At 50.1% G+C, this 27,823-nt stretch overlaps 2 protein-coding genes across 2 annotated transcripts in view; both read right to left on the bottom strand.

Annotated features, from left to right (window-relative positions):
- Window positions 1–27,823, bottom strand: part of LOC126526734 (astacin-like metalloprotease toxin 5) — a 35,891-nt gene that overhangs the window by 1,605 nt on the left and 6,463 nt on the right. Inside the window, exons 3-5 of the mRNA XM_050174598.3 lie at window positions 27,332–27,404; window positions 19,293–19,407; window positions 1,634–1,809 (exon numbers count right to left, since the gene is read on the bottom strand). Coding sequence (XP_050030555.1) covers window positions 1,634–1,809; window positions 19,293–19,407; window positions 27,332–27,404 — 364 coding nt within the window. The remainder of the gene's footprint in view (window positions 1–1,633; window positions 1,810–19,292; window positions 19,408–27,331; window positions 27,405–27,823) is intronic.
- On the bottom strand, window positions 6,618–18,880 carry LOC140219939 (uncharacterized). Its single transcript, XM_072290118.1, has 3 exons — window positions 18,826–18,880; window positions 14,996–15,962; window positions 6,618–6,702 (listed from the first exon to the last, which is right to left on the bottom strand). Exons 1-3 carry the CDS (start codon window positions 18,878–18,880, stop codon window positions 6,618–6,620), a joined length of 1,107 nt encoding a protein of 368 aa, XP_072146219.1.

Below are 27,823 nucleotides of genomic sequence, written 5' to 3'. Positions count from 1 at the left end.
GAGACAGGACCTTGTCATTCAATAAAAGAGGAATACTTTACAGTAACTCCCTTGTCTCCTAATAACAATTCGTTGAATTCACCACGCTGAAGGCATAGATTAATTACGACACTCAAAATTTTTGTTGCCATTGGTGTTTCTTTCACGGGCATAAAAAGATCCCTGCATGGAAGTTTTGGCAGAAGCAAATAAGTCCGCTCGTCGTTACTCAAACTTGCAAACTTGTGCTCAAGGGCACAGTTGTCCGGGGTATACCTGAGTAATACTCAGTATTGAAGGAGTCACAGTTACTGAATGAATGAAATAATTAATTGACTAGTTTTATTTTCCCCTCCCGATACTGGAGGAACATCGAGATAAAATTCGCAGCCGGCGCCTGACGGGCCTCCCGCTGAACACTGCGGAGCTCTGGGGCAACTCTTGTTTCCTTCTCAAAATGCGAGTGAAACGCACAAACATGCTCTCATAAAGCAACGGCTGGACCGCTTCGAATGAAAGTTCTTGCATGGGAGAGCAAAAGTTAAATTCGGATAACTGTAGGAAAGAGCATTATGACTTATGATTTCGTACATTTTACTAAAATTGCGTAAATTGGTAAGTTTGGAAAAATAGAAGCACGAATTTTCAAAATCCGTAACTGTGCGCCAATTAGAGATATCGTAGTTTTGCAAACTACATTTGTTAGAGCACTTAAATCGTACGAATACAATATGTGTGTTTACAGTAGGGGTACGCGAACCGAGACGAATCAAATGAAATACCTTTCCAGTAGTTTTCAAATATCGAGCCGCCATTTCCCCAATTCATGTAACACGTCGCTCACATCACATTATTCCTAGCGTTTGCAAGTTTACGTAATTATACTGCACGTCGTAATGCGTCGTTCATGAATGTGCACAGATGAAGCATTAGAAATAACTAAGCAGTTTGATCTCATATAGGGGATTTTTCGGAGAGTGCCAGTGATCGCTATAAATCCGATCAAGTCTGGTTCCGTCAGGCACTTCGTCGGCGCCACTACGTAATTTCTCATGTTTCTCAAGAGACGACAATGATCGAACTTTTGCTCCAGTTTCATGTTCTATTGCGCGCAGTTGACATTTCAAAATATTTGAGAGGTATATTCGAAAAATATTCGTATTTACGAATGGTGACTATTCGATTCCAAGGCCAAGCCGACTAGTAAACTACTCGATTTATTATTCGGAAGTTTCGAATACTGGCAAGGCTCTAATTTACAGTCCATTTCAAGTTCTTACAGCGCTCACGAAGATCATGCAGAATTCCTACTCTGAAATGTCTGTTATATATCAGAGCACTGTACATTAGATAATAGGCGTAGTTTACACAATTGTAATGCCGTTTAATATTGCGCAGGAACAGAGTTTAAAACTTGTTACCTGACTTGTTGCGATCCTCGACAGATCTTCCAAAAATTAAGCACCTAAATAAAAGATCTACCTGTTTAAGTCGCTAGATTAAAGGCTTTCTCGTAAAACGCATTAAGCTTTACACCGCATTACATTCGATGCATTGGTCGTTGAGAAAAGCAACGTTTCTATTCCCATAGGGGCTACGGAGCTCGAGCTTCCGCCGAACGACAGTATGACAGCTTTCGCGAGGAAGCCCGTACCCGGCTCTACGTTGTCCAGGAAGACGTCGATGTACTCGTCCCTGTCGGAGCGCGAGTGCTCGTGGTGGAAGCCGACCACGTGCAGGAGCTCGTGCATCACCGAGCCAATCTGCATGCAGCCAAGCCCCAGGGACAAATGTTGGCGGCCTCCCTTGCGGCCTACGTACGATCCGCACCTGCGCACGTAATATAAATAAAGAATGGCCCCTATCAACGCGAATGACATTCGCACCATACTCAGACCAGTATTCCTTCCGGCTATCTAGATATCCACGCGCCGTTGTGGCGTAGTGGCCTTGATGTTGTGCTGCTCTCTGCTCTATGAGTTTCTCTCTGACGTGTAGTGCAACTGATTTTATTCAACGTTAGTTTTGACATGTACCCCAGAAAACTAACGTTGCTTTTTCTTCCGTTAAAGAGTATTTATCATCATCAGCAGCAGCAGCCTATTTTATGTCCACTGCAAGACGAAGGCCTCTCCCTGCGATCTCCAATTACCTCTGTCCTGCGCCCGCCAATTCCAACTAGCACCCGCGAATTTACTAATTTCATCGCCCCACCTAGTCTTCTGCCGTCCTCGACTACGCTTTCCTTCTCTTGGTACCCATTCTGCAACCCTAATAGTCCAACGGTTATCTAACCTGCGCATTACATGACCTTCCCAGCTCAATTTTTTATCTTAATGTCAATTAGGATATCGGCTTTACCCGCTTGTTCTCTGATCCAAACTCTTCCTGTCTCTTAAAGTTATGCCAAGCATTCTTCGTTCCATTGCGCTACAGTATCTGACAACTCTGACATTGCCTTCCATTCCTTCATTTCTTCTTATTTTTTTTTTTCGCATGTGCAACCCGCTTCTTCACGAATTCTCCGCTTAACGCATATGCCGTAATATTCATCATCATCATTATCCCCAAAATGGCAGCACGATAGAAGGACACGCCTAATGGTAGAGCATCAAGCTTCGATCTCTCCATCGGACTCCTAATCAATTTTTTTTACGCGTGATCTATTTGGCAAGACAGCAGCCGCACCCAGCAGCAGCAACAGTCACGAAAGTCCGGGAGGGTTCCTAATAGGACTTGTCTTCGTCGTTCTTTTGGTCCCTGTCTATGTGCGCGCTGTAAGTGATGTTTGAAACAATGGAATACCAACTAGCCCGTACCCAAACCCTGCTTCCCAATAGGAGCCTTGCTTTAAAATGGGGGCCGATTGCGAAGGTAGCACAGCCTAAAATAAGGTCAACCAAGTGTCAACGATGCAAAAGACAAGATTGATGTATATGGTAGTTCAAGTGATTCGACAAATAAATGTGTATTATATCTCTCTATCCTGTCTCTATTTCGCGTTCATTATTCCCTCATTTTGTATCTTATTCGTATCGTATTCCAACAGCAAATATGTCTACCTCGTCTTTTTTAGTGCAGCTGTTGTTGATCGCTTACTTCTTTTTCACCAAAAGGCCACGGGGGCCAATCGCGGAGATTGGCACCTTATGTTTGTCACGGATTTAGGCGTACCTAGTGACAGACAGCACACCACGTACAGATGATAGAAAACGTTTATAACACAAGAACGAGTAAGACAAAAAAAAAACGACAAAGAACAATGACTGTGTAAACACATGCCAAATGTATAACCTAGTTATTCATACACAACCAACCAACACTTCCACTATTCCTTATGAGGCAAGCAAAACAGCCTGGCCCTCACGACGTGGCACAACAAGACGCGGCCGTTGTAGCTTGACGGGGCTGCTTTTCTCTCTGGCGGCAGCGCACCCGAGACGCACGTGGCGCCGGACGTGGCGGTTGTCGGTAGTGTGCGGGGTCTCTGACATGGCCAGGTGGTTGCCTCTGTGGCACGGGACAGCGGCCTGTTACGGCATCTTAGGGCTGGAGGGGGGCCGCTAAGCACAGCCACGGCGACGTAGTCGGGACTCAGGAGCTGTCGCCGGCCAACTCTCGGACGTCCCCTCTCTGGTCCGAGGTCCTCAAAGCTGCCGCTACCCGTCGCCAGAGCACAGCTGGAGATACGTCTTCCCGGCTCCTCGTCCACATCCGCAATGCCAGCTCATCCGCCTTTCCCTCCTTTTTCTATGGCTCATCTCGCACTTCACCAGCTTCGCGCATCACGTGTCCACTCCCACTTCGCTTAACCGACCGGCCTCGTCATCTTCGTCTTCTCCACATGTATTTTCAACACACCATAGCCCCAGCTGTCACTCATCACAATAGTGTAATGTGGTTCAATCTCGACTACGTTGGCACTAGTTACGCCCGTACCGCTACGACTATTAGTGTACTCTCGTTTCGTTGAGATCTACATTTTGATAAGTTCTTCGATTCGCTTCAACGCTTGAAGGAGTCAAAGAGTTTTTTTTTCTGGAATTGGTGATGGGATACCCAGATCTTAGATACGCCAAACCCAAGTGAAGTCAGTAAAGTAGAATTTATCTTCAGAATATGGCGGGGGCCATTCGTGTGGGTACGTGCTACTGAGCACGTCGCCATTCGTGTGGGTATGTCCTACTGAGCACGTCGGCCGTCTTCCAACGAGCTTCCAACGTGCTGCAGCTTCGGAGGCTAGAGCTGCACGCTTGCCGAAATGCCCAAGACCTCCAGTATCGCCGCAAAACGATATAGAAATACATGTTGAAGGAGTCCCTACATTCACACATGTCGACACGGGCGCAGCCATTTCCGTCATACGTGAGGCTCTTTGCCGTAAGGTCAGGAAGCTCAACACATCACTTTCTGGCTTTGTACTTCGTACTGCCACCACGGAGCCCATCGAACCTTAAGCCGCATGCACCGCTAGGATTGTCATTCAGGACGTACTTTACACGATTGAGTTCGTTGTGCTGCCTTCCTGCTCTCGTGATGTCATCCTGGGATAAGATTTTCTCTCGCGCCAAAGAGCTGTCATTGACTGCACCCGCACCGAAATTGCTCTGTCTGTACTTAACAACATTCTGCCAGCCGCCTCTCCCGCCCCTGTAAAGATTATTGTCGCCGCCGATACTGATCTGCCACCAAGCACTTCAGCACCAGTCCTTTTGTTTTGTCCATCTGCGCCCGACGCCCAGGTACGGTTCACGCACTCATCTACTTTTCTTCACCGCAAACCTCTACCACTTCCATTCGCTGTTCTTGACGTAGGCGGGGGTAAAACCATTATGCTGGTGCACAACGCCATTCGCATACCCGCTCACTCTTCTTCGCGACGAGCCCCTCGGCTCTGTCGAGTCCATCGACATATCTGAGTGTTTGGATGGGCCGGGCTCCTCTTCTGGACTTTTGCTCGATGCCGTGACACATTTCCGAAGAGCTCCCAACTGACCGAGGTCTGATTCATGCGTTGAAGCCAACCTTCCCCTTAAAAACTGCAAGCGACATGTCTCTCCTGGATAATTTCCGCTATTCCTTCGACTGTATGGAACACGTGTTCTGTCCTACGGACAGTGCTTCCCACCACATCGACACCGGGTCCCAGCCTCCCCTCAGACAACGTCCCTATCGCGTCTCAGCGGCGGAGCGTCGTGTAATCAACAACCAAGTGAATGATATTTTCACGTGGTGGTGACGCTGAAGAACACAGTAGCAATACTGTGAACGCCAAAACTAACTTGTATTGGGCGTTGCCCAGAAAACAGGCTACACTTACAGCACAACGATAGCGGCGAACACGGTCGGCGATCGTCGAAAATCTTATCAGCGGGTCAAGCGCGTCGGCTTTCATACAGCAGCCTTCGAATATTTCAGACTAATCGTTGGGACTCGCGTGCCTTCCACAATTTTCTACACCATTCGCGTCACGCGATGAAATCAGATAACACAAGGTTCGGCGACAACAGACAGCGGATAGAAGCATCGATAACGTTCCATAAACTTCAGATACATGCAGGCGCGTCCCGCGCTGTGCGATAACATTTGTTAGGCGGCCAAACGTGGTCGCCCGATAAAGATAAGTACACGTGCCAATATGCTCGAGCGTGGCGCCATTCAAGCATCCCAAAGTCCGCGGTCTTCTCCAGTTGTGAAAGCGCGTAAAAAGGATGGTTCTATTGGAGTATATTTCTATTACCACCGTCTCAACAAAGTAACACGAAAGGACGTCTGCCCCTTACCCCGAATTGACGATGCACATGATTATTTACAAGGCGCCGAGTACTTCTCGTTATTGGACTTGCGGTCTCGCTACTGGCAAGTTCCCATGGCCACCTGTTATCGCTTTAAGACAGCGTTTGTCATCCCTGATGGGCTATATGAATTTAACGTCATGCCATTCGGACTCTGCAATGCGCCCGCAACTTTCGAGCGCATGATGGCTAACATACTTCGCGGTTTCAATTTCGCTACGTTGCGAAATCGTCGTGTTTTCTTCAGATTTCTCGACGCACCTCAATCGTCTCCACCAAGTTTTGACATGTATAGAGAACATTGGTCTTCAGATGAATATCAAAAAGTTCCGCTTTGAGACTCGCAACTTAACAATCTTGGGCCACGTCATTTCCAATGACGGCGTTCTCCCCAATCTTGCGAAACTTCGAGCTGTTGCCGAATTTCTTAAACCGACGTCACTGAAGATCCTCCGGAGCTTCATCGGCCTTTGTTCTTATTTTCTTTGATTTTTGCGCAATTTCGCGACCATTATTGCTCCTTTTTCACGCCTTCTCACCGTTGGCACCGACATGTCTAGCTGGTCACCTGAATGTAATGACGCATTCCAGACACTACACGGCCTACTCAATTCTGCTCCTATACCGGGCACTACGATACACGGGTGCCTACGAAGGTGCCATCAGCGTGGGCCTTGGTGCGGTGCTAGCGCAACGCAAGCCTGGCTATGACGAGTATGCTGTCGTCTACGCGAGCCGAACTCTCACGAAGGCCGGGACCAACTACTCAACCACTGAGAAAGAGTGCCTGGCTACAGTATGGGCTCTTCGGAATTTCCAACCCTAGCTTTATGAACGACCCTCTTAAGTCATCATGGACCACCACGCTCTTTGCTGGTTGTCAGCTACGAAAGACCCCTCGGGCCACATCGGTCGCTTGGCCCTGCGGCTACAAGAGTAAAATGTCCAAGTGGCGTACAAGCCTGGCCATGAGCACTCCGGCGCTGAGGCCCTTTCTCGCTCTCCTCTACCCCATGATACAGCGTCTCTCCCGGCACAATACACCGCTCTCTCAGAGCTCAACGCTGAGTCCATGCATTCGGAGCAACGAAAGGACCCGTGGATTGTTACCATGCCCGACGTTTTGTCAGATTCAACCACCATCCCGCCCTCCCGCGCGCTTCGCCGTCAAGTCTATCATTTTACCGTGCGAGACAACCTGCTCCATCGTCGCCACTATATGCCGGATGGTCGCAAGTGGCGTCTCGTAATACGTCGTCTCGTGCGCTCCGACATCTGCGCAGCTTTTCATGCCGACCCCCACAGGGGTACCGCAGGCGTGCGGAAAACTTACGCAAGATTGCGCCAACGCTCCTGTTCGGTATGTGCTTTGTCCTGAAGTTTATATGTGCCTGCAAAGCCTGCCAACAATGCAAGGTTCCTCCGCGACGCTCGAGCGGCGCTCTTCAGCCCTACCTTGTCCAGCGCGGCCTTTCGATCGCGTCGGCATCGACATTTAGCACTGCGTCTGGAAACCGATGGATAATCTTTGATGTTGACCATTTCCCCCGATATGTTGAGACAGCCACCATTCCTGCCGCTACAGCACGCGAGGTTGATTTCTTCATCTTTTGCAATTTCGTGCTTCGACATGGCGCTCCTCGAGAACTCCTCAGTGACAGAGGGCGTGTATTTCGTTCCCAAGTGGTTGAAGCCTTGCTTGCCAAGTGCCACGTCATCCACCGCACATCTACCACGTACCATCCTCAGACCAATAGATTACCTAAGCGCTTCAATCGCACTCTTGGCAACATGCTCACTACATACATCGCGTCCGACCATTCCACCTGGAACATGGTTCTCCCCTTTTGTAATCTACGCTTACAATGCCGCGACTCAAGTGACTACGGGTTTCTCCCCGTTCTTTTTGTTGTATGGACGAGAACCTTCGTGTACGCTCGACACAGTACTGCCTTACCAATCCGACGCCTCCGAATGTAGGCCCATATCAAAAGTAGCCAAGTATGCTGAAGAACGCCGACAACTTGCCTGCACCTTCACGACGGAGGGTCAAGCTAACCAACAGAATCGGCATGACCACGACCTGAGCCTTACCACTTTCCGTATCGGCCCCTTCGTTTGGTTATGGATTGCGCCTCACGTTCCCGGTCTTTCCTCTAAGCTGTTGCATCAATGCCACAGACCCTAACGGATCATCAACTGTACATGTCCTGTAAAATATGCGGTCGAACCTGTGACTCCATCTGACCAGATGCGGCATCGCGGTCGTGAGATAGTGCACGTCAGCCGGCTTAAACCCACTATAGTGCTCCTCTAATGGCATTACTATATATATATATATATATATATATATATATATATATATATATATATATATATATATATATATATATATATATATATATATATATATATTATAGTGATACCATTAGAATTCAATGATCGACCACACCCAGGACAGCATAGGGGAAATTAATTGCAGTTGTTGGTTAAGGATAAATAAATGGTAATGAAAGTGGATGAAAAACCAGGCATTACTATATATATATATTATAGTGATACCATTAGAATTCAATGATCGACCACACCCAGGACAGCATAGGGGAAATTAATTGCAGTTGTTGGTTAAGGATAAATAAATGGTAATGAAAGTGGATGAAAAACCAACTGGCTGCAGGTGGGACACGAATCCACGTGTTCGCATTATGCGCGCGATGCTCTTACGAACTGAACTACCGCGGCTTCGTTTTCCCGCCCACTTTCTCGGGTATTTATGTTTGTTTACTATAACCAAGCCCGGGAGCGTTTGTCAGCACCACCATCACGGCCTTGGTGGCGGATGTAGAACATCCTTCTCGGCGCAGGCGTCACGTCTACCGGAACTTTTTAGGAGAGGGCAACTGCTCAATAAACCCACACTTGCTACATGAAGGCATCAAAGCTGCCGTATTCGAAACCCTCGCCACGAGACCTTCGCTAGATAAACGTAAATGCACCGGAAAGTGGATAGGAAAACGTCGCCACGGTAACTCATTTGGTAAGAGCATCGCACGTGTAATGCGAAAACGTGGGTTCGTATCCCATCTTTGACCAGTTGTTCTTTCATCCACCTTTCATTTCCATTTATTTATTATTTCTGTATTTCAATCAAGAACTGCAGTTAATAACCCCCCGCCCCCCTTCCTGCTGTCATTGTTTGTTGGCTTCTCATGATGTGGCTAATAAAAATCAGGCCGCTCATTTTCCTTTCTTCTCTCGATCATATATATTGTTACAAGCACGGGGAAAAAGGGGTTTATTTAGGCGTGCGAGAGCAGGAACGGCAGGCTACGAACAACAGGAATGGTCGCTGCACAGTCTTCGTTCTCCTTTTCCCTTCTCTTCTTGATACCCGAGTGCCTTTTAGGCGCTTGGACGTAACATACCTCTCCTCGCAGACAAAGCCCACCGGGCGAGTCAACTATAGCTTGTCGTGGCACGCATGATTTCAACCGTGCGACATGCGCGACTTGTGTCCTAGCAGAACGTCTACCAGTGTTGGTGAGGCGTGCGAGAGTATAGTTCACTTCGCTGACTTTGTCGATGACAACATACGGTCCATCGTATAGTTTGCCAGCAGCTTTTGGCACAAACCGCGCTTCCTTGTGGGAGTCCAAAGCCAAACGAGATCACCAGGGTGATATGTAACAGGCCGATGTCGTGCGTCGTAGCGGGCTTTGGAGTTTTCTTGTGATGCCAAAGTCCGCAGACGCGCAAGTCTCCGAGCCTCTTCAGCGAGGCATAGCGTATCGGCGACCGTAGAATTGTCGTGGTGGTAAAAAGGGAGGACAGTGTCGAGCGTATACCGGGGCGGCCGAGAATATAGAAAGAAGAAGGGGCTGTAGCCGGTTGTCTCGTGCTTGGTGGTGTTGTAGGCGTAAGTTATAAACGGTAGAACTTCATCCCAGTCCTTGTGATCGGACGCAACATACATGGAAAGCATATCGGTGATTGTTCGATTAGTGCGCTCAGTGAGGCCGTTCGCTTGCGGATGATACGGCGTCGAGTGCCCGAGGTGCGAGTTACATAAACGCACAAGCTCTTCTACGATATCCGCCGTGAATTGACGTCCCCGGTCGCTTATGATAACACCAGGCGGTCCATGTCGCAGAACAATAGCATGAAGTAAGAAGAGCGACACTTCGGTGGCAGTGGCTGATGGTATAGCCGCCGTCTCGCAATAGCGTGTGAAATAGTCGGCGCAGACAATTATCCAGTGGTTCCCCTTAGATGACTTTGGAAAAGGGCCTAACAGATCAATTCCAACTTGCCGAAAGAGTGAGCTGGGAGGCGGCACAGGTTGAAGGAGACCAGATGGGGCAGTGGTTGGGCGTTTCCGACGTTGGCATTGCATGCAGCTGGCGACATACAACTCAATCGAATATCGCATCCGGGGCCAGTAAAAGCGTTCTTGAATGCGATAAAGGGTGCGCACATTGCCTAAGTGACCGGAGGTAGGGTCATCGTGCATAGCTTGAAAGATTGCTGGCCGGAGACGCTCCGGCACCACTAAAAGGAAGCGTGCACCAGTGCTTGAGTAGTTCCTTTTGTACAGGAGCCCGTCACGTAGACAGTAGCTGCTTGTTGCAATTGAATGGGGAGAAGTGAAGAGTGGCTCCAATTTGGTGTCTCCGTTTTTCTGCCTTGAACGCATCGATATCAACAAAAGCAGATGTCACAGAAGCGGCGAGATGATCAAAATCGTCTGCGTCGCAATCCGACGTGGTAAGCGGCATACGGGAAAGGCAGTCTGCGTCAGCATGTTTTCGGCCACTCTTGTAGGAAACAGTGAAGTTATATTCCTGCAACCTCAAAGCCCAGCGCTCAAGGTGAACCGCAAGGGTCGCGAAGGTTCACGAGCCAGCACAGGAAATGGTCTGTGACGACTAGGAATGGGCGTCCGTACAAGTACGAGCGAAATCGCTGAACTGCAAAGATTACAGCGAGGCATTCTTGCTCTGTCACCGTGTAATTTCGTTGAGGTTTGCTTAATGAGCGGCTTGCATAAGCAATAACGTGCTGACGGTCGTCATAACGTTGGACCAAGACGACACCCAGACCGACGCCACTGGCATCTGTGTGGATTTCTGTCGGCGCAGTAGGATTGAAGTGGCGAAGGATAGGTCGGGAGGTCAGCAGGAACTTCAACTGACGAAATGCAGACTCGCACTCGGGTGTCCACTCAAACCGTGCGTCTTTATGTAATAGATTTGTCAGAGGATAAGCGACGTCAGCAAAACCAGGAATAAATCGGAGAAAGTAAGAGCAAAGACCCAGAAAACTACGAAGTTGCTTCACTGACTGCGGTACACTGAATGCCTCAACAGCTGCCGTCTTGAGGGGATCAGGCCGGATAGCGTCTTTGTCAACAAGATGACCCAGCACAAGGGTTTGACGGTCACCAAATTTACATTTCTTGGAGTTCAGAACCAGGCCAGCTATCTTGATGCAGTCGAGGACAATATCCAGGCGCGTATTGTGCTTATTGAATGTGCGCCCGAATATAACGACGTCGTCAAGATAGCACATACAGATGTTCCATTTTAACCCACGCAGAATGGTGTCCATGAACCTTTCAAAGGTTGCTGGAGCGTTGCACAACCCAAATGGCATCACATTGAATTCGAATAATCCATCCGGGGTTATGAAGGCTGTTTTCTCCTTGTCTGCCGGGTGTATCGGGATTTGCCAATATCCTGAGCGCAGGTCCACTGAAGAAAAATAAGAGGCCGAATGAAGGCAATCAATTGAATCATCAATCTGGGGCAGCGGGTAGACATCCTTCTTAGTGACGGCGTTTAATCTTCGATAATCGACGCAAAATCTCCAGTTACCGTCTTTCTTTCTGACGAGTATGACCGGAGCTGCCCAAGGACTCGAGGACTCTTGTATTATCCCAGTTTTCATCATGTCACCCACTTGTTCCCCGATTATCTTGCGCTCGTTAGGCGACACGCGATAAGGCTTTTGCCTGATCGGGTGCGCAGATCCCGTATCGATAGTATGGCGCGTTCGTGACTCAGGAATCGAGAACGCGGACACAGGAAGCGTATCCACCAAGGTATGGCGCGAGAGGTACTGGGATCGATACCCAGCACCTCCACCAATTTGTTGCAAGCACGGGGAAAAGGGGTTTATTTAGGCGTGCGAGAGCAGGAACGGCAGGCTACGAACAACAGGAATGGCCGCTGCACAGTCTTCATTGTCCTCTTCCCTTTTCTTCTTGATGCCCGAGTCCCTTTTACGAGCTTGGACGTAATATATATATATATATATATATATATATATATATATATATATATATATATATATATATATATATATATATATATATCTTGTAACGAACAGTTCAAGGGGTTCAAGCACAACTATTTATTGTGGGCTAACTTGTGCCCGGGGAGCAAATAAAAAGACGACTGCCGCGTTCCGAACAGGCGATAGGAATGGCTTCTTGTCTTTCTCTCTCAAGCGTCGCTTCACCTCTTCTTCTTGTATTCCCCGACAACGGTCACCTACGATGCGAGTGTGTGCGGTGAATGCACGTGCCATTATGTCTTCGTCGTTTTAACCAATGCGCCGTGGCCCTCTTGGAGGGCGCATGAACCTGCGCGCGTTGTTTAAAGTTGGTTTCTGCCTTGTATCAAGATACATATATATATATATATATATATGTATTGTTAAGATGCGTTATAGTTCGGTTGATTAGACGCTCAGATAGCAGAGCACGTAGCGAGAGGACACAGAGCTTCGGCAACACAGACACAAGGCTTTCAACCAAAACGTTGTCGTCGTCTTTCTCGAAGCAGTGCCTGCCGCGCGTTCTTCTCCAGTACAATTGCCTCCCCGGAGAAGAGGAGCCGTCTCGGCGACCTACGGGCAAGATAGCACAGGTGGGTCAAAGTACGGCTTGAGCCGCTGAACGCGCACGATTTCGCGCCCTCGGCGGCGCTTATCGGAAGGCGGCTCAAGGGGTTCTACCAAGTAGTTCACAGGAGACGTTTGACTGACGACACGGTAGGAACCTTGGTACTTGGAAACAAGCTTTGGTGAAAGTCCAGGGCTGGTAGCGGGAACCCAAAGCCAGACTAGTGAGTCAGGGGCATAGGGTGTTAGAGAGGAGGGAATATCCCGAAGGTGCTTCTGTCGCTGCTGATCAGCCGAAGTAAATGTGCGGGCGAGCTTTCGGCACTCTTCCGCGTGTGCAGCAGCTTCGGACAGGGTAGTAGCCTCCGTTGGGTCAGGGCGATACGGAAGGATGGTGTCCATTGTGCAGGAAGGCTCACGTCCGTAAAGAAGAAAGAACGGGGAAAATCCTGTAGTGGTCTGTGTGGCGGTATTATAAGCGTACGTCACGAAGGGGAGAATTCGGTCCCAATTGGTTTGGTCAGATGCGACGTACATGGCTAACATATCGCCAAGAGTGCGGTTAAAGCGCTCAGTCATGCCATTAGTTTGCGGGTGGTATGCAGTAGTAGTACGGTGAATTACGTTGCATTCCTTGAGCAGGGCTTCTATAACATCAGACAGAAAGACGCGGCCTCTGTCGCTCAGCAACTCTCTGGGGGCTCCATGGCGAAGTATGACGTTACGCAGAAGGAACCCGGCAACATCCCGCGCAGATGCGTTGGGCAGAGGCGAAGTTTCCGCGTAACGCGTGAGATGGTCTATCGCCACTATCACCCAGCGGTTGCCATCTGAAGTACCCGGAAGGGGTCCATAAAGATCAACTCCGACCCGGTCAAAGGCCCGTCCTGGGCAAGGCAAGGGTTGCAGTGGAGCAGCTAAGGCATGAGGGGTATTCTTGCGGCGTTGGCATGCGAGGCAGGAGCGGACATATTGGCGGACGAATCGGTACATCCCGCGCCAGTAATAACGAATTCGCAGGCGCGCGTATGTTTTGAGTACTCCTGCATGTGCGCATTGCGGGTCATCGTGAAACGCCGCACATATGTCCGAACGTAGATGCCGAGGAACCACGAGTAACCATTTGCGCCCGTCCGAGAGGTAGTTACGGCGGTACAGGAGCCCGTCACGAACAGCGAAGTGGTGTGCTTGGCGACGCAACGCACGTCCAGTAGAAGGCGCTGATGGGTCTGACAGAAAAGCCAGCATAGCAACAATCCATGGATCCTTGTGCTGCTCCGAAAGCATATCCGTGGTGGTGAGGGAGGACTCGCATATTCGTACTTTCTGATAATTGGGCTGGCCTGACACTGGGGAGCGAGACAAGGCATCCGCGTCCGAATGTTTACGGCCTGAGCGGTACAGCACTCGAATATCATACTCTTGGAGGCGAAGCGCCCATCGAGCGAGGCGACCTGAAGGATCTTTCAAGGACGACAGCCAGCAGAGTGCATGATGGTCCGTGATGACGTCGAACGGGCGACCGTAGAGGTAAGGACGGAACTTATTTATGGCCCAAACGATAGCCAGGCATTCTTTTTCGGTAACGGAATAGTTTGCTTCCGCTTTCGTGAGTGCGCGGCTAGCGAAGGCAACAACGTATTCATCGAAGCCAGTCTTTCGTTGTGCAAGAACAGCGCCAATGCCGACGCCACTGGCATCTGTGTGTATTTCTGTCGGTGCGCTTGGGTCAAAATGTCGAAGTAGGGGGGGGTGAGGTTAGAAGACGTCGCAGCGTCGTGAATGCGGCATCGCAAGCTGGCGGCCAAGCCACGAGGTCGTGGTTACCCGCGAGAAGCTGCGTCAAAGGCGCTATTATGGTGGCGAAGTTGCGGATGAAACGACGAAAATAGGAGCATAATCCGATGAAGCTGCGGAGTTCTTTTGTGGTCTTTGGTCTTGGAAATTCGGCAACGGCTTGGAGTTTGGTTGGATCTGGGAGCACACCATCTTTCGAAACAACGTGGCCAAGGATGACTAGCTGCCGGGCGGCGAAGCGACACTTCTTCAAGTTGAGCTGGAGTCCAGCATCGGCAAGGCAAGTGAGCACGCGTTTGAGTCGGAACAGGTGAGAAGAAAAGTCCGGGGAAAAGATGACAATGTCATCGAGATAACAAAGGCATGTCTGCCATTTGAGGCCCCGGAGTATGTTATCCATCATTCTTTCAAAAGTTGCAGGCGCATTACAGAGGCCAAAGGGCATCACGGTAAATTCATATAAGCCATCAGGCGTAACAAATGCCGTTTTCGGACGGTCTGCATCAGCCACCGGGACCTGCCAATAACCAGATCGTAAGTCTAAGGACGAAAAGAATTCAGCGCCTTGGATGCAGTCCAGTGCGTCGTCGATACGGGGAAGAGGATATACATCTTTCCGGGTTATCTTGTTGAGTCGTCGATAGTCCACACAAAAACGAATTGTCCCATCTTTCTTTTTGACCAGCACTACCGGAGAAGCCCAAGGACTGTGTGATGGCTGTATCACGCCGCGTCGGAGCATGTCTCCTACGTGCTCATCGATGACACGACGCTCCGTCGCGGACACACGGTATGGACGTTGGCGTAGCGGCGCGTGGCTCCCGGTGTCGATGCGATGAACGACTGTGGAGGTACGGCCTAAACATTGTTTCTGTAGGTCGAAAGAAGCTCGAAATCGGTTAAGAAGGTCGACGATCTGCGTGCGCTGACTCGGAGTGAGGTTGGGGTCAATAGACGGAGCAAACTCTCGCTCACATGCAGGCGGAGGCGCAGAAACAGGGAGAGTCATGGCGTCAACGTGAAGAGGAGTCGAGTCATCAGGTACATCGTAGACAGAGCTCGTGTCGAATTCATCAGCAAAACCAAGGCACTCGCCATGATGTAAGCTTGATGGACACGAAAACGGATTCGAAACGTAAAGTGCACTGGAGCCCTGGCGAAAGGGAAGGAGGGCAAAGGGAAGCAAGAAGGGATGACGGCGTGCAGCAAGTTGAGATGGCGTGAAAAGAACTGTGGAATCGTAGAAAGCAGCACAGGAAACGGGTACAAGGGCGGAAGAGAACGGAGGAATATCAGTGGCGGTGGCAACGAACACTCGAGCAGAAGGTGGAGGCAAATCTTCAGAAAGACTGCCGCAGAATGGAGTCAGCGCAAGTTCTGCACGGGCACAATCAATAATAGCGTGATGAGATGAGAGGAAGTCCCATCCTAAGATGATGTCGTGAGAGCAGCGGGGTAGAACAACAAATTCAATGTGGTATAAACTGTCTTGTATGGCGACACGAACGGTACATGTTCCTAAGGGCTCAATAGGATCAGCGCTTGCTGTGCGTAGCGAAATGGCAGAAAACGGCATGGCGACTTTTCGGAGCGTACGGCGAAGCTGGTCGGCAATGACGGATACAGCGGCACCCGTGTCGACAAGCGCGTGAACGGCGATACCTTCGGCTAAAACTTCAATGACGTTCGTTGGGAATAAACGAGGGCTTGAGCAGTTCGAAGAGATCGCAGTTCTTGCCTCCGGAACTGCGCCATTTAGTTTTCCTCCGCAGCCGGAGGGCGGCGGACGATGGGGAACAGGGAACGTCGACGGGGAGATGGAGACCGACGAGTGTTGAAGCTTTGGGGAACATGAGAGGAAGGAGTGAAGTGCGGAACTGGTGGTGAATAGCGGGACTGAGAGTCAGGAGCATTCCCTTGAAGTCTCGCAGTATCGGGAGGATACCAACCTCGCCGGCGGCAGAACCGTGCCACGTGTCCAGCAAAGCCACACGCGAAGCAGATCGGCCGATTGTCTTGAGTACGCCAGGGATTATCAACAGGGGGTCTAGGTAGCGGAGCACAGTTTGGAGCTGGGCGTAGGGGCTGCGGAGGCGCGCAGAAGCCGCTTCTGGGCACGTAGTTCGCAGCTGCAGAAGGTGAGGCGTAGAAGCCGCTTGTGGGCGTGTAATGCGCAACCTCAGGCGGAGGTCTTGGCCTGGCAACGACGGCAGCGTAAGTGAGCGGGACTGTCGCTGAAGGCGGCTGATTAGCAAGAGGTAGTGCGTCGCTGACTTGTTCATGGATGACGCGTCGCAGTTCCGGGGACAAAGAGGACTCAGACGACTGGGTAGCAGGCAGCAGTGACAGTTGGCGCGCGACTTCTTCGCGAACAAATTGCTTGATTTGGTCGAGGAACGAAGAGTGGGCGGAAGCAGCACTAGAACTGTCAGTGAAAGCCGAAACCGTGTCGTCCGGCGCGACAGCGCGGCGCGTGGTAAGGCGTTGTTTGCGGAGCTCATCGTAGCTCTGGCACAGTGTAATGACCTCGTCGATCGTTTGAGGATTTTTCGCCAAGAGCATTTGAAAGGCGTCGTCTTCTATGCCCTTCATAACATTCTTGATCTTTTCAGAGTCGGGCATGGTGGGATTAATGCGCCGGCAAAGGTCAACTACGTCTTCAATGTAGCTGGTGAAGTTTTCACCCTTTTGCTGAGCGCGACCACGCAAACGTTGTTCTGCGCGGAGCTTGCGCACAGCAGGGCGACCGAAGACTTCTTTGAAACAATGGGTAAATGCTGTCCAGGTGGAAAGGTTGGATTCATGATTCCGGAACCAGAGATTCGCGACTCCAGAAAGATAGAAGATGACGTTAGTCAATTTAGCTTTGTCATCCCACTTGTTGTGAGCACTCACGCGATCGTATGACGAGAGCCAATCCTCCACGTCATGGTCGTCGTCGCCGCTGAAGACCGGAGGATCGCGTTGGCGGAGAGCACCGGAGCAGACGACAGGCGATGCCATGGGAGGATCGGGCTGCGCAGCGTCCTGGGGCATAGCAGAAACGGTAGGGAGCGTCCGGCTGCGGAGTTCCAGGTTTGGGAAGGGCCCAGCACGTCCACCAAATGTTAAGATGCGTTATAGTTCGGTTGATTAGACGCTCAGATAGCAGAGCACGTAGCGAGAGGACACAGAGCTTCGGCAACACAGACACAAGGCTTTCAACCAAAACGTTGTCGTCGTCTTTCTCGAAGCAGTGCCTGCCGCGCGTTCTTCTCCAGTACAATATATATATATTTATATATATTGCAATTGATCATGGTGTGCATCGGACAACCGTCAGTTGCACTTTGCCCCTCGAAGAGGCAGGACGTGTGTCGAGTGAGCTCCTGAACGACGCCATTAAATGTGGTAATCCCAGTCATACAAGGGAGTTACCGGCCGCATCGTTCGGGCTGCCCCAGCAGGGGCTGTACATGTATTTAGGAGGTCATCGGGCGTAACACGGCAGCGATCGCGGACGATATTGTGTGCACCTCAAAGAAGTTGTGCTCATATTCACGAAGCTGTTCTTTTGCAGACGATATTTTCCGTTGGCCTGCCGCCTTCGCTAACATTACGTCTGGCATCGGGATTAACTTAAACTTTCTCTTACGAAGAGTTCCAGCTTAAGAGTTATTTGTGAATACGGGGCTTGTACTTCAGAAGATGGCTGTGTTAACAGTGACATCCTGCTGCTGTCGCACTAACTGTTCAGCGCCTGAGGAGTCACTGAAGTGAGCTGATCTCCAACCCTCTCTCAAGCAGCAATGAAGAACGAATGCAATTTGTTATTCAGCCGTAAAGTATCATACCACAACTGCGAAATAGCGATGCACACAAAATATCACGAATTAAGTTTTAACTGATTACTTCACTGTGCGTTAGAATTTAGGATTTCAAGCCGCTCAATTCGCAAGGCGTATCCACTTGGAACGAATTCTCAGGATGACACCAGTTTCGAAAAATTAATTCCCACGGTTCCCGACGAAATACACTGAATTTTCAGTTACTCCTGTGCTTGAATGCATAAAAAGACGTTTTGTTAAAAAAGTAAGGGAAACAACGCTGCATTGTTACCGCAATTCTCACGGTACATATCTTGAAATCGGTGTCGTCCTCATAATTATTTCCAAGTGAACATGCCTTGCGAACTCACCGGCTACAATTCGCAAATTGCAATATTTGCGATAAAGTAAATACACGTAATTAATTAGTCGATTACGCGTTCTGATTCCTCGAACATCCGCCTCTTTGACAAATCCTGTTAAAGACCTAGAGTTTTGCTATCTCCCACAGGCTATTAAAACACTTGGTATATAATTACGCTTGCCTGAGTCCCAGAAACTTGCCCTATCGGACATCAAGATGAACGTCCATTCATCCATCAGTTGCCATCACAAGTTTATTGATACGAAGACTGCCATCCAAGCTACAGCAGCAGGATGGGCCCAAATCCCGTGCAATGCTGGCTGGTCGCCGTGCACTTCTTCGCGAAGCAGCGCTGTTCTTACTCGCGTATGGCGACGACGCCCGCCCCTCCTGCGGGCAGACCTCCACGCTAGCACACATGCTCTGGGAGTGCGGGTCGACATACCCCAAGTTCATCAAGGAGGAGTGGGACTCGCTTCTGCGTAGCCCCGCTCTAGAAAAGCAAATCCTGGCTGTCCGGCGTGCCCGCGACCGGGCCGGTGGGCTAGACCTGCCGGTCCTGACGTGGGACTAGCAGGGTGCGCGACGAGTTCGCGTCCTCGCCGGACCTGCAATAAAGTTTCTTCACTCACTCACTCATTTACTCACGTGTCATTGCGGTCGATGAAGACGTAGTCCCGCTCCGTCGTGCGGTTCACGAAGCGCAGGCAGCTCACTGCCTCGATTTGTTCCATGGCTTCCCGGATCAGTCGCTTTTGTCGATCTGTGGAACGACGCGCCACGCCTCAAGCTTCGCAGGCAAAGCAAACAGCGCACGCCACGCAAGTGCGAATGCAAAGCTTTAAGAACGCGTTCACACTTTCTGTCGCGCTTGTCGGTGCAATGTACACATACTATAAAAAGCTAGAAAAGAACTGTAGTAAGGTATGCTACCGAGCAAGTCGGTGTTAATCCATGACGTTTAACAGCGCGAACTTGGATAAAGGACGGGGAAAGAGACAGGCGTAGACAAGCGCTGACTTCCAACTGACTTTTTATTCCAGAAAAAAAAAAAAGCTGTTCTTCGCTTCGATCGCTCTGAGACCTGTTTTTCACTGCACTGTAGGAAAATGACGCGTTGAAGCCATTCCTAAAATACATCGCACTCAGTGTGCGTGTTGCGGCTCAGTACATTTCTTAAATGTATACTGCAGTCTGTTCCACGCGGTGAGATAGTTGTAGCAGAGAGAAGTACCAGCCTGAGGGAATTCCAGTTGAGCTTCACTAATGCTAATTCTAGGGAGTCCTACGTAAGTTTGTTGCAATTGTTTCCATACGAGCACATGAACATAGAACTGGTACGGTCATTGGTATTTGTAACGGTGAACTCCACCTTTCCATTACAAGGGTAGCGCACCAAACTCCAACGGCATCACACCATCCCCGGGCGTGGTGGTCCTGCGCAACTTGCCACAGTTGCTGGTGGACTGTTTGTTCCAAAACCAACAATGCGCGTGGCAAGCGGATTACTGACTCTTCGCAAGTGCAATCGCTGGACAGCTGTGCGTGACGTTTGCTGCTCGCGGGCGCGGCATATAAGCCATCTTCACGGTGACCTCTTCATGGCGATGTTTGATCACGGGGTGGCGCATCCATTGTTTGCCTCAGCTGCCTCCGTTTCCTCCGTGTTTATAATAAATGTTAATGACGCCCGTTGCGACTCAGCAAGCCTTTGTTTCGGTGGATATCGCAGACAGTGATTGGGTGGACGACACGAAGCAGTGGCCACAGCTTAAAAGGACATGGAAGTGCTTGCGGAGCTCATTACGCCTTCTCCAAGCTGTGGGAGCAGCGTAAACGGTGCTTGTACTAACAGCGGCGCTACAAATGTATACCAAGCTGTGCAAATGTTTCCACTTATGAGTTGAATCAGGATTGGGGTGCTATCCCTTTCGTTCAGTATTTGGCAAACACTTTGAAGCATTGACTTGTCATGTTTCTATCTCGGCAAAGTTCCTCGGCGCGATCACTATCTGATTGATTATTTTCTGCCTAATATTCGCGGGTGGGCTCAGTTGCGATAATGTTGTTCTTGCTGCGTACAAGGGCTTGGAACTTAGGTCTTCTGTACTTTGTAACAGCATTTAGCAAAGACGTACTATCATGAATCCCTAGCTTGCTCTGTGGACCGCCACGAAATGTTCAGCTTCAAACATATGTGTATGGTTGATGTGTCACCGTCACCCATGCTTCGCAGCATTGATTCTTGAACGTAACATTACATCAGTTCAATGGAATTCATCCGACTACACAAGTGCATACCTCCATATCCTGGACTTAAATTTACAGCTCCGTATTACATCCGACCTTCCATGATTATGGCTGCACCCTTCTAATCTGTCTATGGCTTGGAGGCTTGGAGTAGCATTTCCAAATGCCTACTCTTTTTTTGCTCGAAATGGCTAATAGCCCACTTTGTGACTTCTGCGGGTGCAGAAGTCACACTGCGAGTGCCCTCGTTTCAACCCGCAAAGAGCAGGCTGCTCTTTGGACAAGCGCCAACTTGGACAAGCGCCAACTCACGGAAAACAACATTCTTGGAAACAGGCCTACACGAACATCAGCGCAAGCCGCTATGAAGGCACTGCTGCGTTATTCAAAAGACACCTGACTGTGTGACAGGTTGTGACAAGTTGTTGCTGTGTACTGTGTGACATAAAATCTGTCAATGGGACGTTGACGCTGTGTAAAACTTCGTAACGCCTTCGCAGGCTGTCACAGAGCCCACAGAGGCAGATCTCCATTGTAGGTGTTATTACGCGCAACTGTAAATGGCTATGCGCCCCGAGGGACGTCGAGGAGTAGTGGGAAGCCACAAAGGAAGTGGAGGAAGGAGGAGCCTGGAGGTGGAGAAGAGCAACGCGTGCCGGGGAGAGTACGAAGGAGCGCGCGGCAATTGCCAACGCCGCGTATAGGAAAGTCAAGGTGGCGTGGAGCGAAGCGGGGAATGAGAAAAGAGGCGAAGTTTCACAGAGGTGAAGCGTAGGCGAAGCGCACTGTGTGGACCTCGTCTGGCGATCGCTAGGGGTTGTGTGCGCGTTATGAAGGAACCGGGTTCGTCTCGTGATCGACTTGCCGAGTGCCATGCGAGAAGAACGGAGCAGTTAAGCAGGCGGCAGCAGGCCGACCGCGAGTCGACCGATCTCGAAGTCGTCGCGAAACGCTGGGCACGAGCAAGTGCTGGCGTGAGAAAGAGCTTCATGGCGACAGCGAGCGAAGTGACCTTCGTGCGGTCTATCGCTTCAAGCCAAACTGAGCGGCCAGAACACGGCACGCACAAAGGTATGAGCCGCCTGCACATCGCTTTCAAGATACGGCGCGCGCCACTGCGCAACCTACGCAGTTGCTACCAGAGTATACGCCCCACCCCCCGCTCCCTCCCGCGCTGCCTTCCCGCTTTCCTCCCTTGTGTGCGATTCGGCTCACCGTCGTACGGTTTCACTGGCACATACAGCATACGGCGCGCGCGGACAGTGTTATCACCCTTGGAGTTAAAACGGAACATCAGTGTGCATGTTGCGGCTCGCTACATTTCTCTATAATTACATCAAAGCGTTTCTGAAAGAACGGACAGCCACAATGGGGATAGGCAACTTACGCTCTGAGAAATTTGACATACCGCGAAAGGGAACGCCACAAGGCTCCGTGATTTCGCCGATGCTATTCAATCTGGCGATGGGATCGCTACCCAAGCAACTGACCAAGCAATCCAAGCAATCCTGACCAAGAAGGCCATCAACGCTCAACGACACGACATCCAACACCGCATCGAACACACCCTCGCCGAAATCATACCCGAGAAAAAACAGCAGCAAAGCCTGTTTGTGTTAAACGTGTACAGCCCATCAAAGGACCACCTAAAAGACCTAGACAAGCTAATGCGAGAGGTGAAGAAGCCGAGCAAGGGTAACGGCCTGATAGTCGTTGGAGATTTTAATGCTCCCCATGTGGCCTGGGGTTATGTGGCCTCAAAGAAAAAAGGAGAAGATGGGCACAACGTAGCCCAACAACATCTCCTCACACTACTCAACGACCCGCAGACACCCACGCGCATCGGCAGTAGTGTATCTAGAAACACCAGCCCCGACCTCACATTCGTACACGGACTCGAACAGTATGAGTGGAGCTGCATGGACGAAAATCTGGGTAGCGACCATAATATAGTGCAAACGATCATTCCGCACCACAAAGCAACGATGAAGATCGGAAAAGCCAAGATCACGGACTGGCAGGCCTTTCGCAAAGACGAGAGCGCCATTAATGTGACGATAGACGACATAGAAATATGGATCAGAGGAGTCGTGGAAAGAGCCGAGGAGCATACGAGGACAATCCAGCTGTCGCACGTCACCCCCGTGGTCGACCCCCACTTACTCCACCTGTGGGAGGCGCGGAGGCGTCTCGCGAAACGCTGGCAGCGTAACAAGTGCAACCGGAAACTCAAAATTCGAATCTCCAAGCTGATCAAGGAAACGCAAGAGTACTCTGAACAACTTGAAAGAAAGAACGTCTTGAAGGGGCAGCGCGAAAAGACGATGACGGAAGGCAGGAACACACAGGACAGCGCTGTCCTGTGTGTTCCTGCCTTCTGTCATCGTCTTTTCGCGCTGCCCCTTCAAGATGTTCAGCCAGCACCAACTCGCCCAAATGTCGATCTTTGAAAGAAAGAACTGGCGCGAAACATGTAACAAGTTTCAAGGGACCTTAAGCAGCAAGCGCACATGGGCGGTACTCAAGACTCTCCTATCAAAGAAGAACAAGAACGCCGCAAAACAGAAAGTGCAGAGACTCATACACAACCACCCGGGGAATGAGGAAGACATTATCAAAGAAGTGAAGAAGTTCCTCGGTACGGAGCGGAACATAACTGTAGATCCGCACTTCGACGAGTATCAAGGCAACCCAAACAAGAAATGGATCGGCCCTTCACAGAAACAGAAATCGAAAGGGCTTTGAGCAAGCTCACCCGCAACACGGTGCCGGGGTACGACAGAATAAACAACAAGACACACCGGAACCTTGACGGACCCTTTGTAAATGCGCTCTTAAAATACATCAACGAGTGCTGGAAACACGGTAAGGTACCACCGGAATGGAAACATGCCGAGGTAACCATGATACCTAAACCCAACAAGCCCATCAGCGTGCAGAACCTTCGACCTATATCCCTCACCTCGTGTGCTGGAAAACTCTACGAGCATATGGTGCACAACCGCATGATCGAATATCTCGAAGACAACGGACACGTCCCAAACAGTGCGTTCGGATTTAGAGCTCACCTGTCCACGCAAGACGTGTTGCTGCAGATCAAAGAAAAAGTCATCGACAAACTGGACACGCACAGCAAAAGAGCCATCCTCGCACTTGACTTGAAAGGGGCTTTCGGCAACGTGTCACACGAAGCCATACTGCAGCACCTCAACGTCTATAACTGTGGCGAAAAAATCTATAATTACATCAAAGCTTTTCTGAAAGAACGGACAGCCACAGTGGGGATAGGCAACTTACGCTCTGATAGCAAATAGAAGGGATTGGTCACGCAATATACGCTGACGACCTCACCATCTGGACTACGGGAGGGTCGACAGGTAAACAGCAAGACGCTCTGCAAGAAGCGGTTGACACTACGGAAAAGTAGCTGGAAGCATGTGGACTGACGTGCGCACATGAAAAATCGGAGCTCTTGGTGCTAAGAAAGCGCGCAAGAGGCCGACAACCGCAGCAGATACCAGACCCGCTAGTAAAGGTGGGAGGCATCATGATTCCGCAGGTTCCGACACTCCGGATCCTCGGACTCGTGATTCAAAAGGACGGGGACGAGGGAGCAGAGCTGGAAAAAATTCAGAGAACAGTGCAACAAATAACACATCATATCAAAAGAGTGACGAGCAAAAGTCACGGACTCAAGGAAGAAGACTGCACGAGAATGATACAAGCGCTACTCACGAGCATCGTCACGTACGGGACCCCATGCGTTGACATGAAGAACAGCCAACGAGACAAAGTAAACGCCCTCGTCAAGAAATCCTACAAAATTGCCTTCAGCCTGTCCCCCTCCACGTCCACAGCGAAACTACTCAAAATGGGAGTCCACAACACGTGGGAAGAGCTCGTGGAAGCGCACAACGTCCACCAACTGGAGACACTAAAGCTGTCAAAGACGGGAAGAGCCCTACTCCTAGATCTGAGCTACCAAATCGAGGATGAAAGGCACCTACCTCAGCGTATCCCACACGAGATCAGAGACAGGCTACACATAAGTACCATTCCCAGAAACATGCATCCCGAGTACGACAAGGAAAGGAGACAGGCGAGAATACAGGCGCTCAAGCACATACTCGAACCCATCAACAACAAAGAATAAAATGTGAGATATACGGACGCAGCTGCGTACAAAACAAACGACCGATTGCAATCAGCGTGGTCGACGACAAGGGCGAACTTACAGCCACATCCATACGTGCCAAGGACGCGAGCACAGCGGAAGAGCTGGGCATAACCCTGGCCATCGCAACGTGCAAGAAGACCCTGGTTACCGTGGTGACGGACTCGCAAGAAGCATGCAGAAGGTATATGAACGGAAGGATCGGAAAGGCAGCACTTCAGGTCTTGAGCAACACCGAGATTGAAGCAGCACAAATCCTCTGGATGCCGGGACACGAGTCTCTCGCGGGGAACCAGGTGGCGCACGCCGCGGCTCGAGAACATGCACGCCGGGCCACCTCCGACACGCAGAGAACACGGACCAACGCCTGTGACGACGATGATGAACGGATATCCAAGAAGTACTCGGATATCTTGGCGCACTACAGGAAGCAGAGGCGTCGCTACCCGCCGGCGCATAAGACGGTGAGTAGGGAACAAGCGGTAACCTGGAGAAGACTCCATGCTGGAAACTACCCACATGGAACACTGCTGCACGCCATGTATCCGGACACCTACGGACGAGACTGCAAGTTCTGCCCGCCGGACACGCCCAACACCTTGCGCCATATGGTGCTGGGGTGCAGGAATATTCGAGAAGCACCACCGTTATCATCACCACCAGGTGATAACATCCAGAAAGAAGCAGATTCAGAGGAAGAATTGGAAAACCAGTGGGAGGCTCTGCTGTTGACGCAAGACCCTGAGAGCCAGCTGCGGTTGGTGAACAGGGCTCGGGCGGCGGCTGCGAGCCATGGCTACCTGGACTGAGGAGGCCACCCACCTTTGGGCTCAAGAAGCCGGGTCTAACAATAAAGTTTATTTCGTTCTCTCGCGGCGACCACCATGGCAGGAATGCGCCTTGAGCGTCCATATCATTGCTATCGCAATTATATAGGAATAGCACTCGTGCGTAACCCTCGTTCACGAAATGAAACGTCCCTGTAATTTTTCTTCTCTTGTTGCGTTTCTTTTCTCTCACCGATCGCGTCCTTTTCTCCCTCCCCCCGGCAGAAGGTAGTCAACCAAAGAAATTATCTGGTTAACCTCTCTTTCCTTTGCCTTTCTCTCTCGCTCTCTTGGTGTGCGCCTATTTACTTATTCGTGATACCTTGGTGAAACAGTTTGCGTAAGTTTGCGTGTAACAACATCAATCATCAACCGAAGAAATTATCTGGTTAACCTCTCTTTCCTTTGCCTTTCTCTCTCGCTCTCTTGGTGTGCGCCTATTTACTTATTCGTGATACCTTGGTGAAACAGTTTGCGTAAGTTTGCGTGTAAGTGGGAGTATACGTGCGTGTAGGCAACACGCGGGAAACTTACTATGCCAGGACGCGGCGCTACTCCTTTTGTCAGGGTGTAACGAGCGGTGCTTACTCTTGCCGACGTTCCGTGGCTGAAGTCTATATCTTTGGAGTTTGGTGATACAACACTGGTGGATGATTGATGTTGTTTATTCTCCAGGAAAACCGTGCATTGCGAAGGGCCGACAAGACAGGAAGTTCTTATATACCAGCAGTCCATGAGCATGGTCACACAGATTCATTCCATTCCTTAAAATCCCAGTCACTAGTTTTGCAGCCAACTACTGTGCACATATTACCTCTACCGTTCCATATGTGGCGGCATGAACGGAGCGCAGCGAGTTAGCGAACACCCATTTGCTATCTCGAAAGCTGATCGCTAAGTAGCAGGGAAGAAGAGGTAGTGGTTTCGTATTCGTGCGCTTTCGCTGAGGCAACGTGCGGCGCGCCACCGAAAGCGCCATCTAGTTTCTCCAGAGCAAACCGCTCCGCGAAAAGGGTTCATAGAGAGAAAGCTTGCAGGAAAGTGCGCCATGAAAATAATTGTCAGAGCACACGAGCACTTTCCAAGATAACATAAACGAAAACTAATTGGTGTTTCGGGACCCATGCGCATTTCTTCCCCTTCAAAATGAAGTGAAATGATATCTTAAGAATAGATTTATGGCACAATATCATTCGTGTACATCTAAGGCAGTTTGTCATGTGCCCAATAGAGCGTGTGAGGAGTGGACCGTAGGAATAGTGATTCGTCTAGCAGGCGAGCTCACAAAGAAATTGCTTGTGGCGATTGCAGTCGCTGCCGATGATACCAGCTGAAGTATAGCGCGGTGTTCAGCGAGGGTGTCAGAAGCGACATCAAGAGTGTGTAAACCGACTGCAGCTCAGAAATACTTCTGAATATTTTCGTGTTTCGCTTACTTGGTCTTTGTTCGAAGACGTACGGAATGATCCCTTTGGGCCACAGCTTGGCATCTCTGGTCACTGCAGCTCTCTGCGTACGTGCACAAATAGCAGTGACATTGTGAGAAATATACTCATGATGACTCCCTGCGTGCAAGTTCTAAGCCAACCATTTCAAGCCAGCATATACTAAAGATGATGCTAATTATCACCATAATTACGCCGGTAAAAACAAACGCTCGCCAAAGGAACCAGTGTATTGGTGTGTCATTGTTGTCGTTGTTGCTTTTCGCTGTATTTTGTTTGTTTGTTGCCGCGGAGGCCGAGTTTACATTTCGTACGCATTCAGCACTATCGGTGACATGCTTTTCGACGATAAATAATGCTAAACAATGCTGCACTATTAAAGAAGTGCAGTTCAACAAAATAATCTGAAGCTCCCAATAACATCTTCGCTTACTTCAGAGGTTTACTTATATCCGCACTTCCTAGCACAATGGTACTGAATTT

This window comes from Dermacentor andersoni, chromosome 8 (assembly GCF_023375885.2).
Source record: "Dermacentor andersoni chromosome 8, qqDerAnde1_hic_scaffold, whole genome shotgun sequence".
NCBI classification, from domain to species: Eukaryota; Metazoa; Arthropoda; class Arachnida; order Ixodida; family Ixodidae; genus Dermacentor; species Dermacentor andersoni.
The sequence above is the reverse complement of the archived record's forward strand: the minus strand, read 5'-3'. Positions and strand labels throughout refer to the sequence as shown.